General features: G+C 35.8%; 1 protein-coding gene across 2 annotated transcripts in view; it reads right to left on the minus strand.

The window, feature by feature from the left end:
- SEC23A (SEC23 homolog A, COPII coat complex component) overlaps positions 1 to 19,316 on the minus strand; it is a 28,815-nt gene that overhangs the window by 2,092 nt on the left and 7,407 nt on the right. For both annotated transcript variants that reach the window (XM_058849077.1, XM_058849087.1), the window contains exons 5-19: positions 19,077 to 19,313; positions 18,905 to 18,984; positions 17,767 to 17,911; positions 17,271 to 17,429; positions 16,379 to 16,494; positions 14,886 to 15,009; positions 13,648 to 13,728; positions 11,824 to 11,913; positions 10,462 to 10,568; positions 9,372 to 9,525; positions 8,550 to 8,627; positions 7,400 to 7,561; positions 5,814 to 5,900; positions 4,191 to 4,346; positions 3,534 to 3,599 (exon numbers count right to left, since the gene is read on the minus strand). In XM_058849077.1, the coding sequence (XP_058705060.1) occupies positions 3,534 to 3,599; positions 4,191 to 4,346; positions 5,814 to 5,900; positions 7,400 to 7,561; positions 8,550 to 8,627; positions 9,372 to 9,525; positions 10,462 to 10,568; positions 11,824 to 11,913; positions 13,648 to 13,728; positions 14,886 to 15,009; positions 16,379 to 16,494; positions 17,271 to 17,429; positions 17,767 to 17,911; positions 18,905 to 18,984; positions 19,077 to 19,313 (1,842 nt within the window). The remainder of the gene's footprint in view (positions 1 to 3,533; positions 3,600 to 4,190; positions 4,347 to 5,813; positions 5,901 to 7,399; positions 7,562 to 8,549; positions 8,628 to 9,371; positions 9,526 to 10,461; positions 10,569 to 11,823; positions 11,914 to 13,647; positions 13,729 to 14,885; positions 15,010 to 16,378; positions 16,495 to 17,270; positions 17,430 to 17,766; positions 17,912 to 18,904; positions 18,985 to 19,076; positions 19,314 to 19,316) is intronic.

The raw sequence follows: 19,316 nt of genomic DNA on the forward strand, positions 1-19,316 counted from the left end.
ACTTCGGAGAAAGACCAAAAACATCTCAAAGTCACAAGCAATCACGAAAGATCTGTAAAAACCTTTTGGGTGGATCTTTGCAATTTACTTTTTGACCTCAGCACAAATTCAGTAAGTTCAAAATGGCCATGTTTTAATTACTAATTTTGAACAAATTTACAGTCAAAATAAACCAGCAGTTGGCAACTCTGCAAATATTACATTAAGTCTTTTGAGACCAGTCTACCACTATTTCCATTTACAGATGCAGAAAGAATTCCTATACATCTCAACAATTCAACCTTTTCAAAGGTACTAAGCATCCATAGTTCCAAATCAAACCTGGAGCTGTTGGAACTCTTGTAAAGTCTTCCAAAACACAGACATAAAAGCCCTAATGAGGATGCTCAGAGCTGGTGCTGTTTTCTGAGAGCTAGCCAGAAACAGTCCTCAGTTAACAATCAAGGGACAAATCCAAGTGCAGCAAGATTTCTTGGATCACTGTAATACACAGCCACTCTCAGGGTTGGCATACTATATAAAATATCTCTAAGATCATTGAGCCCAGTCATTAACCCAGTATTGCCAAACACACTGCTAAACCATGTCCCAAAGTGTCACATCTACACTTTCTTAAATACCCCCAGGAATGGTGACTCTACCATTTCTCTGGACAGCCCATTCCAATGCTTAACAACCCTTCCTATGAAGAAATCTTTCCTAACCTCCAATCTAAATGTCCTCTGGCATCTTGAGGCCATTTTTTCTTTTCCCATTGCTTCTCACTTGTGATAAGAGACCAGCTCCTACCTGGCTCCTTCCAGGCAGTTGTAGAGAGTGATAAGGTCTCCCCTGAGCCTCCTCTTCTCCAGACTAAGCACCCCCACCCACTCCTCACTTGTGCTCCAAAGCCCTCACCAGCTCCACTTCCCTTTCCTGGACACACTCCAGCACCTCAGTGTCCTCCTTGCAATGAGGGGCCCAAAACTCTACACAGGACTCGAGGTGTGGCCTCACCAGTGCTGAGTACAGGAGGACAGTGCCTTCCCTGGTCCTGCTGGACACAATATTCTTGATCCAGACCAGAGTGCTACTGGCCTTCTTGGCCACCTGGGCCACAGGTGACAGATGACAGCCATGACACCCTGGCTCATGTTCAGCAGCTGCCAATCAGCAGTCACAGGTCCTTTTTGAAAATCTCAACTGCATCTTCAAACACCAACCACATAACAGACACACACAAAAAGTTTATCCTTATTTTCTGAAAATGCTTTCTATACTGTTAAGGCACCTGCCTGCTAAAGTTTAAAGAAAATCTTTACTTAAAATACTGAAAACCAAACTAGGCAATTCATCACCTCCTGAAACATGTTTTCAGTGGTGTGTGGGTGCCCTCTTCAGGTCAATGTGGACCTGCAGCTGTGCACAAAATAAAACAGGAAACAATCCAGGAAGGTCATGAGGAAAAAAAGAGCAAGATGCAAATCAGATTTAAATTTCTCCCAGACATAACATTTCTCATTTCATAATTAGTACTTGATTCAACTTTTTTCACAAAAAAACTGCAAATACAAGAGCATATTATCCTGAGTACACACACTGCAGTGTTCCTGGGGAGGTTAATACACCATTTCTTATGTTACCCTAGAACTGAATTCACAGCAAGATGTATCAGTCTCACCTGTCCAGCATGAAATATTGTCTTACAGATCAGTTTAAGAATTTTTTGTATTTACATTTGGAATACAGCTTCATCTGTTTTTTAATTAAACAAACAGAAAACAGTTGTCCTGTACTGCTGGAAATGTGGAAACATCAAAAAATTCCAGGTAATGTTTAAATTAAAAATAAGACCTTCCGAACTACAGCATTTGTCTGTATGTTGAGGGGAAACATGATGAAGAGAAGCACTAATGAACTGCTGGTTAGATTACCAACTTTGGAAGCAAAAGAATTTGGGATTTGTGTTCAAACTTTGCTGGACCTGACTCAGTACAGAGTTTTTATGTATTTTCACTCTCACCTCAGTGCTGTTCACTGCCAGAAGCTTCATTAGAACCAATTCATCCTTATGAAAATGTAGCCCAATAAAACTTACTTGACAAAGATGACAGCCATAAAATTGCTACAGAGCTTTCTCATCATGACTTCAACACTGTACACCATTTAGACACTCTAAGAGCGCAGTTAATATGTAGCTTCAAATGTCTGATGCCATTACATTTGCACAAGATGATAGTACATAGAATATAGTACTTGCTATAGAAGCTGAATGTGGAAGGAGAACATGGAACAGAGATGCAACATTCAAGAATACAAGCTGCTACAGAATGTTTAATGTCTGAACATAACTTCCTTTCTCAAGACAAGATTTGAAAACTGATTCCTTGTCAGCCAGATCACAGAAATTCTGGAAAACATCAGTACACTGGCTCTGGTGTATTTTCCAGTTCTTGCTTATAACTACCTTCAAAACTTATTTCCCCTATTGCAAAAAAGTCCCCTAGACTTTGTGTGGAAAGCACTCTCATTTCCAGTATTTTTAAGGTATTTATAGGGATGAGATCTAAAGCTCTGTGATACAGGTGGACAAGAATATAACAATACAAGGCTGCAACATACTGACTTGAAGAGGAGGCCACCAAGCGAAGGTCAAGCAGCCTTACTAATGGTTCAGCCAGGTGGAAGAAGTGATACTGAAGTGTTACAGTTCTGTTCTGCCCTTGAGCAATATACGCACATTTTCATCCACAAGGCAGTTCAGCCTGACCAAAGCTGCCTAAGCCCTCATTATCACTCATTTATATATGAAAAACACACCCACTAATATGAAACTGATAAAGTGACTGCCCTACTTACACCTTTCAATGCAGCAACAGGGAACCAATCCTATTTTACTACAGCAGGTATAAAATTGGTATGTTAAGTCCACCACGGTGTGGACAAGGATATGATTCTACCTTACAGATAGGCTGATGGGTTTGCTCCTCTCTCCCGCCAAAGCAGGAACACTCTAGTAAGATCTGCATCTCTGCTACTTAGCACAATGAAACTAAACTTAATTACTGGTGAAGTCAAGCTTAATGAATTGCAAATGGTAAACTTAGCTCAATGAATCATTGTCTAGCCTCAGAATATTCAGTACTAAGGCAGTTAGTGCACTTATCAGTGACTATTCCAAATCTTTATATCTGTTATCTCAATAAAATATCTGGTTTTGACTTCGCAAAACTGTTTCAGGGAAAGTCCTTGGAGAGGCTTTGTCAGGCAAACATCAAGCCCATAGTCTTAAGACAACACTAAGAAAGCAGGCTAGACATGAAAGCAGCCTAATAGAAGCTTAAAATAGTAAACTGTACCATATCTGTCAGAACAAATTAAGCCCATTTTTTTAACTTTTGGTAATTTTGGTCACATCAGACCAAACCTGCATTTCTTTTTCAGCTTCAAAAACTGCAGTATTACTTATATGTGTGTAGTGTGCCACTTGCCTTCTGAAATGGGGGGGGGGAAAAAATCATGTGTACAAAGTTCATCAACAGATTCATACTCACCTGTCCCCACGCATACATATTGTTATGAGTCTGAGAGGGATTTACTTTTGAAAGCAGGAAACGAGCCTTTAAAAAAATAAAACAGAGACAATAAATTGATCTTCTCAAACAGAATTTTGCTGCACTCAGAAAAAAGCTACATATATATGAAATACGTCATTTCTATTATCTGGAGATACAGACACTGCAAACAACACCTCTGTAAATAATGCCATTTGCTGATTCCACAGCTATAACAAAGAACTGCTAAGAACTCTTTGATGCAGCTGAAAGTAAGCTTTTGTCTTTTTCAAGCACTAACAAAGCAAGTGTGAATATCAACAAGACATTAATTAGTAAGTTTTAAAAAAATAACACAAATAGCAATTCTGGTATTGGTTCAGAGATCCAGACAAGTACTGTCTTTTCTGCCCTATGCACCTTACACAAAGAATCAATCCAAGTCAGTAAGATTAAAATAATACTAAATAGCAGGATTCATAAATTAGGGGGAAAGCTACTATTAAATATCTTGCTATGTAAAAGCTTTAAGATTCAAAACATTGATTTGCAATTTATGTATATTTTAGCAGAGAAATGCATTTTTACTGCCAAAAATATCTCACAACATTATTAACACATGATTTCCAAAATTATATAATATACATTTCACCATACCTGGCTTCCTCCATGCTCTGTATCAATGTATCTGGGCATTGGAAATCTGGAATGGAGAATTTCTTGGGCATCATCTACTGGAGCTTGTAGTAAGTGGTGGAAATTTTCATATTCAGGCATATCTTGGTACCCCGACTTCCGCCACTGCGCTATGGTCTGGGGACAGGGGAAAGAAAGAAGCTTAGAACTTATTCACCAAACTTTCTTCAAGGACCCCCAGGTCTTTTCAGAAGAGAATGTGCCATTGCTAACCTCTTTTCTATTACTCATCCCTTTCTGCCCTATAGTACGCAAGTTAATTTTTAAAAGCCAAGATGTGCAAATAACATGCTGCTAGATGGGTTTTTTCAAACTGTTAACGATTTGTGGTCCATTTGTATTTCCTCTTTTTTTGTCATGTTTTACATGCCAAATATTTTGTTTGGAGGAGGTCAAAGATATTATTTACACTTCTTTGATGTGCATGTTTGACATATAAGAAAAAAGTACTTATACTGATATCTTTCAGAGTCTGTAGCACAACCTCCCCACCCTCTAGGATCAAAGCTGGCTGCTCAAGGTCAGCTCACTGATACAGGCAATTGTTAGGAAAGACCTGCAGGGACCCTCAAGCAGGGGCTCCTCCCTCCTCTGCTTGGCAGCTGCTTTTAAACTGAGGGTCTCATTCCTGGCTCCTGTCTGAGCTACGTGCCTGTACCTGGCCCTGCACCTACTGATCTGGACCCCCACTCAAGGACTTGACTTCGTGGCCAGAACTTGGAGCTGCCTCATCCCCATCAACTTGTCTGGTGATCTGGGCTCAAGGCTGAGTCTGGCTACGGCCTACAGCTGCTCCACTAGCCTTGCTCAGGTACAGTGGGGACAGGTCCTCAATGACAAGACCCTGCCTGCCTCACAGGGATGCACAGCTCCCTGTTCTCCTTCCCTCAGGGAGCAGCCCACCACTGCTGCTTACTGATAGCACCTTACAAAAATGAGATTACATTCTGCTACTTAAGGAGTGTTGATGTTTAGTTTTATCAGTGCAGCTACAAGGACATGACCCAGAACAGTATTTCCAAATTCTCAGCTATGAACCATTTACAGTTGCAAAGTAGTAAAAAGCAGCAGCTCAATTCCTCCAGGGAGGGAGAGTGGTACCAAGTCACAAGCACTTTAATTTTATTACTAAGGGATGTCTATCTACCAAATTTCCAGCAGCAGTTCCATTCCTCCAGATGAAGGGTAACTATAAAACTTGGTGTTCTGACTAACAATCTCTGAAGAACCAATTTATAGATCTAAAATAAATGAGTGAAAAGTGGGGAGGAGGGGGAGGCAGGGTATAATACTCTCTAAAGTAGGGAAAATATTGATTAAAAAAATTACTCTGCGTATTGAAGCTAATTTATCTCAAACTTGTCATAAGAAATAGGACCAAAAGGTCAAGTCATGTCAGGTATCTGCATACAGACATGTTAAACTACCAAACTACAAACACAAACTAGGACTCTGATGTCAGCCATACAGATGAGAGGGTCAAGCACTGAGGTGCATGAGAACTGGAGCCTCACTCCCAGTGATTTCCATAATGTAGCACTACTACAGAGAAAGAGTATTTATGTAAAAAATGACAACTCTTACCTCTCCATGATAAATAAGTATTTGGAAAAAGGTGTCCATAAGGAGAATGCGATCTGGTAAAATGCTGCTGCTGTCCAGAAGAACAGGCTAAGATTTAAAAATAAATTTTAAAATTATCAACTGATGCAGATTTGAGCAATCAGATGGCATTGCCAGATTTTTTCATCAGTAACTGAATCTTAGGAACTTTTTCAATCACTTACTAAAGCTCTGTATTTGCTCCTTTTCATGTTACACATCTACAACCCACACAATTTCATTCTGAAGTTATCCTGCCTGATTCTGTATCTAAAACTTCATGAAAGTAATAAAAAATGTATTCAAGAGCTGAAACCACTTTCATTATTATGCACTTTACTAGTCTTTCATGTACCTCTGTATTTACCCATACAATGCCATTAATTTGAATTGTATTTCAATGTATAAGGACTTAGCAGTTATTCAGGTGTAAGATTTGGGGTTTGGAGGTTGTTTGGGGGTTTTTTTAAGTCTTGTTCTTACAGCATATTATTATTGTGCATATATATACTCCAATACTGTATATAGTAAATACTCTTGATTTCTGAAATCTAATGTAATATTAAAGGTTTTAAGTCACATTTTTAAGGGTAGTGACACTGTATGGGTGCTATATGATTTAACTGAATCAGTATTACTAAACTAACAAAAATATTAACTACTCCAAGTATCAAGAAAAAAATATTATTCATTCTACACTAACACACCAGCTCTTGTTTAATCATATTTGTCCTTCAATCACCAATGGAACTACATGGTTTCCATACATGGGAGAGTGATATTACAATTGCAAGCTGTTCTTCACCACCTATCTTATTACTTTCATTTAAACTTCACTTCTAAAAGTCTTTTTTTTTATATCCTCATGAATAGTCTAAAAAAAAACAATCCTAAAAAAGGTTAGAAATCCAACCTGCCAAGATCCTTGACTACTATGTTTGTTTTCACTGCCTCTCACTCTCTTTTCTTTGCCTCACTCGCTTTTATGTAACAGACTACTTTTGTTATCTGCTGACACAAAGAATTGTCTTGCACTTCTTTCAGAACCTTCTTGGAAGACCAGCTTTTTATTTTAGGTTTATACAGAATGTGCCGTGACAAGGTCAGCTGGAAGGTTCTGTACTAAATCTACACATAATGGGAACCATATTAAAATTAGAAGCTTTGGATTAAGGCAGTAAAATAGAAGAAAATCTGTACATTAAAAAAAAAAAAAGCTCAACTTTTCTTTCAGGCAACAGTGAAAGTACATTTTTAAATAAAAACATTTCCATTTATGTTTACATTCTGGCTCCACAAAACCAATAAAAGCTCTCAAAAACTAACACAAAAAAAGTACCATCCTTAAGTTTAAAACATAGCCTCTTTACAAAGTGACTTCTTCATAAGACTGCTACATCAGAATTCTGAGATATGCCTTGTCCATAGCTCTCAAATTAAATGAATGTTCTTTCTCATACAATAAATTTTAAACCAATACATTTTATAACATGTAACAGTGAAGACAGCCATCACCTCTTTCTCAACAAAGCACCTTTTAACCCACTATGGAGTTAATTTACTGATACCTCTGGAGGTCCATTGAAAGAGTAGGCATAAAGAATTGGCTGAACCATGATAAGTGACTGGGTTAGATCTTGACGCATAAAATGATGACGATAATAGGAGCTCTCATCTGGACTGTTGTTAAAAACTTGTAAGAAAGGAGATCTTCTCAAGTGAAACATGAACTGCAAAACAAGAACCAGTGTTTTGAACTTCGACTGATAAAAAGGATAGTTGTACAAGGAGAAAAATATTTTCCACAAACTACATGAGATCAATGCCACAACAAAACTGAATTCCAACTCCCGGTACTCCGTTACAATTTTGAATTTTTATATGCACCTTTGCCAGTTTTTACACACTCTCATGACAGTAAGAGAGGTATCAGAATGGGTAAACCTACAAAACAGCTTTGAAATCCTTACTTTCTGTACGTTTTACTGTTTCTATGAGGGAGGTTGCTGTTCTACAACTAAGCTATAGCATGTGAACAGAAAAAGAAACATTAACCACAGCAAAGTCAAACTTTGCTAGTAAAAGCATATGCTTTCATTGCTGAAACAATTCTCCACATGCTGATTCAATCTCTACATAACACTTAATGCCTACAGACAGATTAATAGGTAACTGAAACAGAAATATCATGGAAGCATACGAAGAGTCCAAAAGTGAAGTGTCTGGAGCTATCAGAAGGGAGAAATTTATCAGAATGGATTATTATCATATAAACTATTCAAAGTTTAATACAGTCAAGGTCAAGTTCACTTCACAGAGTAGTGTCTCTTTTCTGGTCAGTATCATAAATCATATGGGACAGAAACAATAAAGCAAACCCATTTATTTTCATATATTTTCTGAATTTCTTCATTAGAACAGCCCTTTAAAAAGTGTCATTATATGAACTACAAATTCAGGTGAGATAAGGATTTCATTGTAGGAGAAACAAAAAATATCCATAGTTAGATATTTAACTGTCAGGGCAGAGGACAAAAGGGGACAAAGTAGCACAGACAACAGAAGTGATTTTCCTAATGTCACATGCCAGACAGTAGTTGGGGGCTGGGGTTCTGTTCATCCTGATATGCCTTATTGTACTCCGTGCTACACGAACTCTTTCTTCACTGAGCAATCTCTTCTATCCCTATAGACAAACTTTCCGGTATACAAACTCACCTGTGGATAAAGTGAAAATGTTTCCGAAAATCTGAAAGAGCTTGGATCATCCTTGTGATATTCTCCAAATTTCTGACACTGAAGTAAATGAGAAAGAAAAATCTATATTAAGAAATATACTTGCACGGTCATGCCATTACTGTAAGTGTGGTTTTAACAGGCACATGACTTGTGCTGCTTGCAACTTTGTAAACAAACAGAAACCTAGCAAACACTGACACACGCTCTCTTTTTAACAAGCAGTGATTTTCTTGCATATGAGGCTTTACAAACTTTGTTTGTTGGTTGTTCCCCCTTCTAAAATCACTGAGCAGACTTAGAAAATTAAACAGCCCAGAAGAAATTTTTTAGAATTAAATTATTGATAAGTAATTACTTACTAAAAAAAAATAAAATATAGTTTAAAAAACCAAACAGAAAATTGAACTTTTGAAAATAAAAAAAAATCCATATGGTTTTCTAGATACTTTGCCTCATTTTTTTTTCTGCTAAAAATATTTACTCTACAATATCTTATCTACAATAAGAGACAGCAGAAACTAGAGAAAACTTTGATTTCTGCTAATCACATATTAAAATTTTTCTTAATTCCTAGCAATTATCATGTGCTGCAGAAACATTAATAAATCAACTGAAAACATACTTGCTCTTTTTTTAATTTGAAATAGATGATCTTAGTTATTTCTGTATAATCTCACGTGGAAATTAAGGTTTCAGTTTCCTTTACAATAAACACAAGAAATGAACTATCACTGAACAGTAGTCACTTATGTGTCTGCATTCAAGAAACCCATCTGACTCTTTCAGTACAACTCATTTTACCAGTCGGATAAGCTGTCTGTCCAGCCACCTCAGAACATCAGGGCCCTCCTCTGTCTCTGCCCTGTACACTGCCAATCTAGCCATGAGAATTGCAGCAGCTTCCTGGTCAAAAGATGCAGCAATGTTTTGAATCTGGGTCTGTGCATCTGCCCAGCTGCAAAACAAAAATAGAAGGATTTGCATCACAGTGAAAGGAAAAAATCCAACCTCAAAATAATCTTTCAAAATTAAGGCAAAGAAAGCTGAACGGCAGATTAAATGAGCAGCCTCCCAGTTCACCATTCTTTAGAAATGTTCCTTATTTGTACAGATGCCATGCAACCAGTGAAATAAAATATAACATCACAAATAGAACAGCTATCATATTTTTTTAAAAATTAATGATGAAAGGTTGTTACAGAAAACACCATCCATGAATCTAACCACACATTCCCACCTAAGCAATTTTCTCCTGCACTTTGCCAGTTCTTTTTAATTTTCAGAGTAAACTATTAATTAGACCTTTCATCAGTCACCAGGATTCTACTAATACAACTAAATAAGTTAACAACACAGTCTTTTCAACAGTTAGGGCAATGCTTTTTTTAATAAACTGAATTTTCCATCAAATTAACCAAGCAATGATCTCCTTCAGCTTAGAAAAAATAAATGTCACTGGACATTAAAAAATGTCATCAAAATATTTAACATCATTTCCTGAAATTGTGAAGTATATTGAATCAAGGAAACAGCAAGTAAAGGTTATACATGTGAATTTACATCCCTCTGAACTGCAGTTAGCATTCTCAAGTTAATTTATGAAGTGATTTTTACCATTCCCTAACTCCAACATATCCTGAGTTTAGGCCACAGAATTTCACTCAAAGCTTCTCTTTTGTCTAAAATCACTTGGCTTTCGTCAGAGAAATTATTTCCTACAATAACATTATACAGCCACTGTAACCTCTCAGAGAAAAAACAGTCCCCAGAACAAGAGAGGATACTGTCTGAAACAAGAGACTGCTTACAAAATCTACGAAGTAAAAGGGATATATATATCTACATATATACACCCTGGTTTTCAAAAATTATTCATGAAAGTAAAACATACTTTCTGGCAACTGTGGTCACTCTGATACGTCTCTGCCCACTGGAATGCTGGTACTGAGTCACAAACTGGATTGCACCACGTCCTCCTTGAGGAATGGGAGCATTGTGCTAAGTACAGAAGGAAAAAAATGAAAGAGAATCTCAAGATTTTACAGTATAATTTGAAAACATATAACTAATTACTAGAAAATCGTAACATTCTTTGCAATAGGCAGCCCAAGTTATATTAATGCATTGTCTGATGCTTTTGTTATGTTGAGTACCTTTACTAAACATAGATAATCAACTTGAAGATTGTTAAGGGATGATGTTCGAAGCAGTTGCTGGCTTCACCAGATATCCTTACAGCCATCAATGTCCTCTCCTTACACATGCCCTTAAAGAGACATTTTCCAAGGGCCTTACAATTCCTGGTTTCACTACATTATATTTGAATACATATGATTCACTGGAATTACAGGATAAGAAAATTTATACTAGTCCAAAATGTTGATCAATGGTTCTCCAATAGTGCCATCAAAACAAAGATTGGAATCCAGGTGTAAACTGAAAATTTCAAAACTCCGCTCAGTGAAAATACAGGCTTACACGCTATATAAGCAATTCAAAAGAGAAAGAGAGCTGAAATCAACTATTACACACAATAATTAGGCTGGTTTTAGAGCTACTAATAAAATGGGCCAAACATATATATACAAGAAGTAAAATCAAAACCTGGCTAATGTAAGTTCAAGTTTTCAAACCTTTGCATAGATAACAAACTATGAAATACAGTATATTAAATATATAGAAACTACAGCCAGCTCAGTTCCTGAGCTGCTACTTGGAATAAGAAATGGTATGAGAATGAGTGCCACACTTGCTCCTCATATTTTGATTCTCTTTTCTAGTAAACCCTCAGGGAAACAGGGAACCAGACTATTTGCCCTTCATGCATTTCAGTGAAACCAATCTTTCCTTGCAAATACTGAGCAATAAATTAAAATGTAACACTATGTAGTAATTACCTTGTAACTAAAATGTCAGAGAAATAATGAAAACCACTTATAAATATACAGATTACAGCATTTTCATGGAATGCAATTAAAATATATTGAAAAAGTAACACAATGAAAGAAAAAATTCGAGTTAGAGATTATGAACTCTAACCAAAATCTGCAGAGTTCTTTAGTGTTCATTATCACATACAAGAAGATTAGCCCATATTAAGCAGTTAGTGTCCACCTCTAAACTTTGACAACACAAAATGTCAACACCATTTTTATCCCTGCTACTGAGCTTAGGGGGAATCACACTAAAAAATGCAAGCTTTGACAGTTATATAAAGTAAGATTACTGTGTTTAGTAGACAAATATTTATTACCTGGTTTACCACCTCAAAGTACAGTGCAAGTGTTGTAGTAGGATTAAGACCACAAATCTTCCACTGACAAGTGCCTCCTGTTCCAATCTCCTGCAGAAAGATTTTGTAATACTTTTATCAGTATTATATATATATACCATTATTAGTAACTGTTTACAATTACTCTCACAAGCTTTCTCCCTGCTCACTCTGTCACCTTCTCAGACAAACATGCCTGCAAAGCAACTGCAGTGCTGGATGTAGGAATAACAAAATAAAATAAAATAATAAAAAAAGAGATGTTGTTTTTAATAATTAGTACATTAAAGAATGCAGTATAAAGATCAGGAACTGGCATTAGAAAAAGACTGAAAAAGCAAGTTAGAAACAAGAAAAAGTACCAGACTGCTTAAGCAGAACAAAAAGCACATAGAAGTGGAATGATTCTTCTAAGGTGCATCGGTAAAACTAAGTTGCAGCTTACACACTATGTTTTTATTTAGTTACACAGTCTCTAGTAACTAACAAGGTAACTGTACACAGATAGCAGTGTATTTCAACTGACAATTCCCTTTTTGCATCAAAGCAACATAAATATCCAGCAAAATCAATTAAATTAATCCATCATCCATAATGGACACAGTGAAAGCAAATAGAACATTTAAGGAAAACTACACTGGCAATATTGTCACTGTGCCTATATTCACTTGAAAGCATTATGACTAAAAGAACTGTCCAGTTACCACTCAAATGAGCTGCATGTACACTCATTCACATTCAAATTTTAATTCAGATAATTTCAACAAAAAGGGGTTTAGAATATAAATGAATCATGATATAACTACAAAACAGACAATCTCACTACTGCATTTCCTATTACCGCCTATGAAACAGATATGTAGCTTAAATAATAAGATAAAATCCTAATTTATTTTTGGGGATTTTAACTTTTATTGCAATATATGCAATTCCTCCAGGCAATGAAATGAGAAAAATCTCTACCAGATCACCAAGAAAAAAAAATGCTGGTTATATTGAAATTTTTATATTCACAAAGATGTGAAATAAATACAAGGAAAATTCACAGAATAAAAGTGTTTGATAAGAACAGACCATTTGTGAGCATTTTCATATTCGGAAGTGCTCTGTTATGCAGATAGTTGGGAACAAAAGTGAGACTTTTCAAATGTAAGATATTTTGGTCACTTACAGGAAATGTTTTTTATTGGTAATAGAAATTACCAATAAAAGATTAATATTATCTGATAAGAAAATAGATGATGATTTAAGTCTAATATAATTTTAAAGGTATTACTTCAGAAGCCTGCAATAGCTGGATCTTTCAATCAATTAATTAAATGTGCATTTGGTGAAACATCTGCAGAAATGGGGAGACAGAGTTCAGATAAGAGGGATGTTTCCAAAGTCTTGTGTCCTCGTGTTCTGTCAATTCTTTCTAAAAGATGTATTTTTATGGTTCACTTTGGATAAAAGGACACAGCTCTGATTTTAACAACAAAGCATGCTAACTCACTTCTACTTGCTTTCTGCTATATCATCATCTAACTTTTGTATAATAATTTCAAAGCAACCAAATCTAAACAATGTAAACAAGTAGACAAATCTAAACAAGTGTCTTAGTACAATAAATAACAAGGGATCTGCAAGGTCTAATACAATTGAACCTGACCTAGTAATGAATGTGAGTTTGCATGTATTTAATTTAAAATTGGTACAAAGTGAACATTTTGTTCCATTTATGTAAGTTTCAGCCTCTCTTCAAATCCAGAAATCTTATTATTCCTTTGTAGAATATTACCTTCATTTTCAGCGAAGCTTACTTACATTTTCTGAGACACAAGGTCCCTTAGAGTTGAGAGAGACACAGGGTCCAATTGCTCCAGAAATCTTTACTTCTCTTGAAGTCTGCATATTTCAAATAAAAATATACGTTAACATGCCACACTAAGGAATTCAGTCTCATTTTATCACAAGATAATTAAAACTTCAATGCATATTATGTTACTGATATCTTTAGGAAAGGTTATAATAATGCTTAATACATTTGGAAACACTTTTCATGTGCTCAGTTTCTACATTTAATTATGTTTGTTTGCTATACTAATTAGGATATTTTAACAGCATGAACATAAATTATAACTTGGAGAAAAGCTACTTTACAATTTATAATTATAATGATTTATAAATAAAGGAGCCTATAAAGTATACAGGGTAATGTTTCCTTTCTAATGAAAGAAGTAAAATATTCAAAGGTAAGGTTAAGACTGAAGACTAGTAAGGTAAGTCTACACACACCTGATAAGGAATTTAGGTCTCAAACATATTTAGCTAAAAACAAAATCCAGTTATTTACATTCTTCCAATGTCACTTTCCTCTTTGAAGTGATCTGTAAATTCCTCTAGAACTGGGGCTCCCTGTTTACATTTTCCAGGATCTTTCAACAAAATTCACATGAACATGTATACCAAAAAAAGAGGGTTCAACTATTTGTCCTAGTAGTAAAAATTTAAACAGAATTTCCCCAAAAATGAAAATAATCTCATATTCTTCTACAATATGGGATTTTAGTATTTGTCAAGAAACCTCAAGGAGGGCAGTGCCTGTACCTACAGCATATTTAGCTCTAAGCTTCTCACAATGGTGGAGGCAAAATACAACATTGTTAAAATTACAGAATGGATTCTGATAAAGATGGAAACTGAAAGAAAATTTGTCCTGGACCATATACAGAAACTGACCTACCTAAAACCAAGAAACCACTGATACCAAAATCTAAGATCACAGCACTTTGAGTTTCTAATGGAAACATTTCTTTTGCTTTAGTCTCTCTTTTAGCTGTCACTGAATGCAAGGTGAGAAGGAACTACCATTATACCTAACTCACATTTACAGAATCCTAGAAATGCAGAAAGATAGACAGGACTATGTACAGCTATGTACAGGCCAAACTCAGTACATCTGTTCAGCATGTTCCTAAAAATTCCTTAAAAGGGCAAAGATTGCAGTTTGTAACCATCCTATTCCATTGTTTCACTAACAGACTGCATTTTTGTATGCTTACCTTTATTTCTAATGTGCCACCAAATCCCATTTTAAATTGCCCTTGCATATCTTTAGTGAATACTCTCTGAAAAGTTTGCTTGAATAATGACGTATTGAAAGAGTCTCCCATTACCATGTAGCCTCTAGAGAACAAAATAAACAAACAAAACCCATGAGTGAAAATAGATCACTTATATAATTCATTTTTATTAAAGACTAAAACTAAAGACAATTCACTGTGAGACATATTTTTACCTTCTTAAAATAGGCTAAAGAATTTTGCTACAATATTAAGGATGAAAGTTTTAAATGAGCTTCTTGCCCTATGCATCTTAAGGTCATTATATTATGTAAAAAATTTTTCACTGGGAAAATACTATCCTGGACTTTCAACACTAAGGATGTCTCAAGTTCCTGTCACACAAAGTCAGTTTACTTCTAATATTTATTATTCCAAACTATAATATTTTGTGTAGTTCATTCATTATTTCAGGATTAAATCTATGCTCAAGAAGCATGATAGCAGCATTCTGTGGATGTAACTGCAATAGATGCCATCTGTCATGAAATATCAAATCCTGCCTTTAGAAAATAGTAATGGGAGATATTATTTTCAGTCATCAAAAAACATTAATTGAAACCTTTTAGTAAAATATGTCAACAGTTCAAACATTATACCCAAAAGAAGTTTCCAGGTGGATACTCAAAAACAGAAGAAAATAGACATGGATAGAATCAGAAATTGCTCCCTGTATACAAGATGTAACCAAAACCAAAACAGAAGAGCTATAGGAGAAATAAACAAACTATACATTAAGGCTACAGAAACAGGGTGAGTCACAGAAGCAGAGAGAAAGAGCAGAACAGTATAAACAAAAACAAAACTTGAGTTTGATGCAGAAAAGGAACAGGTGTCAAATATGCAGGTAAAATCAAATTTAAACATAAATATCCTGAACAGTGAAAGCTCCCAAGTTAAGGCTATACACACAGCTCCAAAGAGAAGCAGGGATTAGCATGGCCAAGCAGGCCTGGAACTCAAGACCTGCACCTGATAGTCATCTAAACCACTAGCTGAACCTATAAACAACAGTATATAAAAGAATGGCATAAACAAGACAGAAAGAATAACAGAGGGCTTTGTACCTCTCTGAAGAACATGAAAAACAAGGACAGGTCCTTATCTTTACTGAAACCTGCCACTTACACAGATACACACAGAAAAACAGAAACAGTGTATCTGATAAATTGTCTGATTAAAAGATATCCATGTTATTCAAGCCTCAAAAAGATCACATTAGAAGAAAACAGCAAAACCACTTCCTATTGAACCCAAAATTGTGGTGACAAATCTGCCAGAGGCCAAGATACTCCAAAATTACGGTACAAATGTAACCATCACAGTTTATCGGTAAATTTATGGGGTTTTTTTAAATAGAACATTCTTTGCAAGTGCTCCCTGTTAAACAATTTTAAACTGCATCTTCATATACTACTAAAACACAAACATACCCAGTGTAGTTGGGACAACACTTCATCTCCAGTAGACCAGTCTGATCCAATGCACATGCATATATGTCAATAACGTGACCATTTGCTGCAGCTCGATTAGCCAGGGCTTCAAAATGCTAAACCCAAGATGAAAATACAGTTCATAGCAATTTACAATGTGAACTCTCCTCATCTTCACAGTAAATCCTAAACTCACAAATTTTTTCTAAAATAAAAATCATTATCAGATTCTATTCACATAAAAGTATATTTTTCCTATAGTTAACAAGATTGAAATTTTCAATACTTGGGGTTTTTTTTCTGATCAGCTGAGAGCCTGAGTCCCACTAAAGAGAACAGTGGTTGCTATTTAAACTAGAAAATTAGTTTGATCTTCTTTCTTCTAAACTTTGCATTTAGTACTAGATCCAGCACAGAACTGAATTCACTATTCTAATCTCAAATGTCTACAATGAGAGGTGCCTGCAACTGAGCTAATTGTTTAAGCTCCCAATATAATCAGTCAAGATGAATTCAACAGGTTTTGGATGCAGTTCACCAACCCAAGTGTACATTTTAAATTAAATTACATATGACTGTACAGCCTAATCCTTTCCCAGCTACAGAGACAATTTTCAGCACCTGTCTTAGAAGCACCAGCCTTACAACACTTACAAGTCCTATCTCAATATACTGAAATTTCTGTAGGAATTCTTGAGACATACCACTCTTCAGAGCCAGGTAAACAAAACAACACAATTCCCACCTCTTTATACATTTTCTATTATTAACAGCATTTTAGTGCTGTTAATAATAGCAATTATTAATAATTAATAATAGCAAATTGCAGTGCCCAGCAATTTAAATGTTTACTTACTGGGAATATGTCTGAAATCTTATGACCATCACTTACCTTAGTACCTTTTTTAACGTATTTTGCATTGTCTTTCTCGATGTCATGCCATGATCTTATAGGTAGTTTCAATTCATCCCCTACCACCATGCCAGGTCCCTGTGTGGCTGGTCCTCCGATGAACATCATTATGCGTGCGCCAGTATTAGGGAAAGTGCACTGCAGGAAATAAAAGACAAGTAAAACCACTGGGTTTTGCTACAAACTGAACAAAAGAAATAGATATGTGGGTATTTATCACACTGATAGGATTGTAACAATAACTGCATTTTTTTCACTCCCAGAAGTTAAATCTACCAATAATTCAAAGTCTCAATTTTTTGTCTTATTAAAATATGTAATGTCTACTAAATTCTATGCACGTGAGGGACAATATCCATCAGAATCATTCTACAAATCTAATACACATCAATTAGTACAGTTTTTACATATTGATTGTGGCAGCTTTTGTGCAAGAAAATGTGCCGTTTAGCACAGCAGTAGTTAAACCTTTTACCTCAAGGAGTCCAACAGCTATAGATAGGGCCACTCCAGAAGAACGTAAGGGCCGCTTTCCTTGTGGAACAGGCCAAGGATCCCGTTGCAGTTCACCCAAAAGATCAGTAAGATTCATATCAATCTTCTGCACGGGTTGCAAGAATCTGGAAATAAATACATGGAAGTACTTTAGATTTAAATTATTAAATAAAAATTTTAGCAATTGCTCACTAGCAATATATTAGATGTGTATTTGAGATGTCTAATTCTAGATTCTGGTCTGAATTCAGACCAGTGTCTCTGCTCCATCAAAATAAAGTAGTTTGGAATTACTATATACACACTCAAGAGGTTCAGCAAAAAGGTTCAGCAAAACTGGCAGACCTAGAGATACCACCAGTATGCAGAAAGAACCCTACCCAGTCAAAAAAACAGAGCAGACAATGACCTATGAATTTCAAAAAGAAACATTTCCCTACTTCAGTGACAATCAAAGATCAAAGATCAGGAGAAAAATTAACATGGTAAGATCTCTTTCATGCTACTGCAAGCAGTCTACACATACAGCTAATTTTTGGAGGGCAGAGATAGCAAAACTGTCTCAGTAATTTCAAAGATTTCTTATATGGCACAGTGAAATAGAAAGGAAAATCAAATACCATCCTGCGATTTCCAAATGAGAGACCAAAGGAAAGGGAAGAGGAATAGGAGAGGGAAGAGGAATAGAAGAGGGAGAAAAAGGGAAGGCACAACTGGGTATCTGCCTATGGGGTGCTAAAGCATCTATTAACACTTTCCGGCAAACGAATCAACAGAAGTATTATTATTATTATTATTATTATTATTATTATTATTATTATTATTATTATTATTATTATTATTATTACTACTACTACTACTATTACTATTATTATTATTAAATGTATCTATACCATGCATCTCAAAGCATTTTCAAAAATCATCCAGATAATATTATTACTACCAATTGAGTCAATTCTTCCCAATACAAACTGTAGGAAAGAACAGTCTACTAGTAAATTTGTGCCTGGCCAAGAAGTTTGGCTGTCAGTTTATTGTTTTAATGGTCATAAAACCTAGGTTTTCCAGTACATCAGTGGAGTCAAGGTACATGTTTTAAGATGTTTAAAGTAGAGTACCTGTTTGAAGGTGGTGGCTGCTGCACTTGAGGACCCCGACCGACTTGTGCAACAGCTACTTTTGTAAGCCCCAGCATTTCCTGTAGTCAAATAAATAAGATTTTATCAGAAAATTTGTTTATTTTGCCATTAGCACCTTAATGATTTCTCTTTGTTTGCTTCTGTTCATTACCTGAAGCTGTTTTGCAGAGAGGTCCTTTGTTCCTCTGAAGACGTAACTTTTGGAAATTCCTTCACAACCAAGCTCATGAACTTGCACCATTCGGCCAAAGGTAATGAGACCTACTAATGCTGTTGGTGGCAGGAGACTAAGGGACATTTGCATGGATTCCTTCAGAGCTTGCAAGTCTTCATCTTCCATGCATGTATCCACAACATAAAGAAATATCAACGGCATCTGAGGACCACGCTT

This window comes from Poecile atricapillus, chromosome 1 (genome assembly GCF_030490865.1).
Source record: "Poecile atricapillus isolate bPoeAtr1 chromosome 1, bPoeAtr1.hap1, whole genome shotgun sequence".
Taxonomy (NCBI): Eukaryota; Metazoa; Chordata; class Aves; order Passeriformes; family Paridae; genus Poecile; species Poecile atricapillus.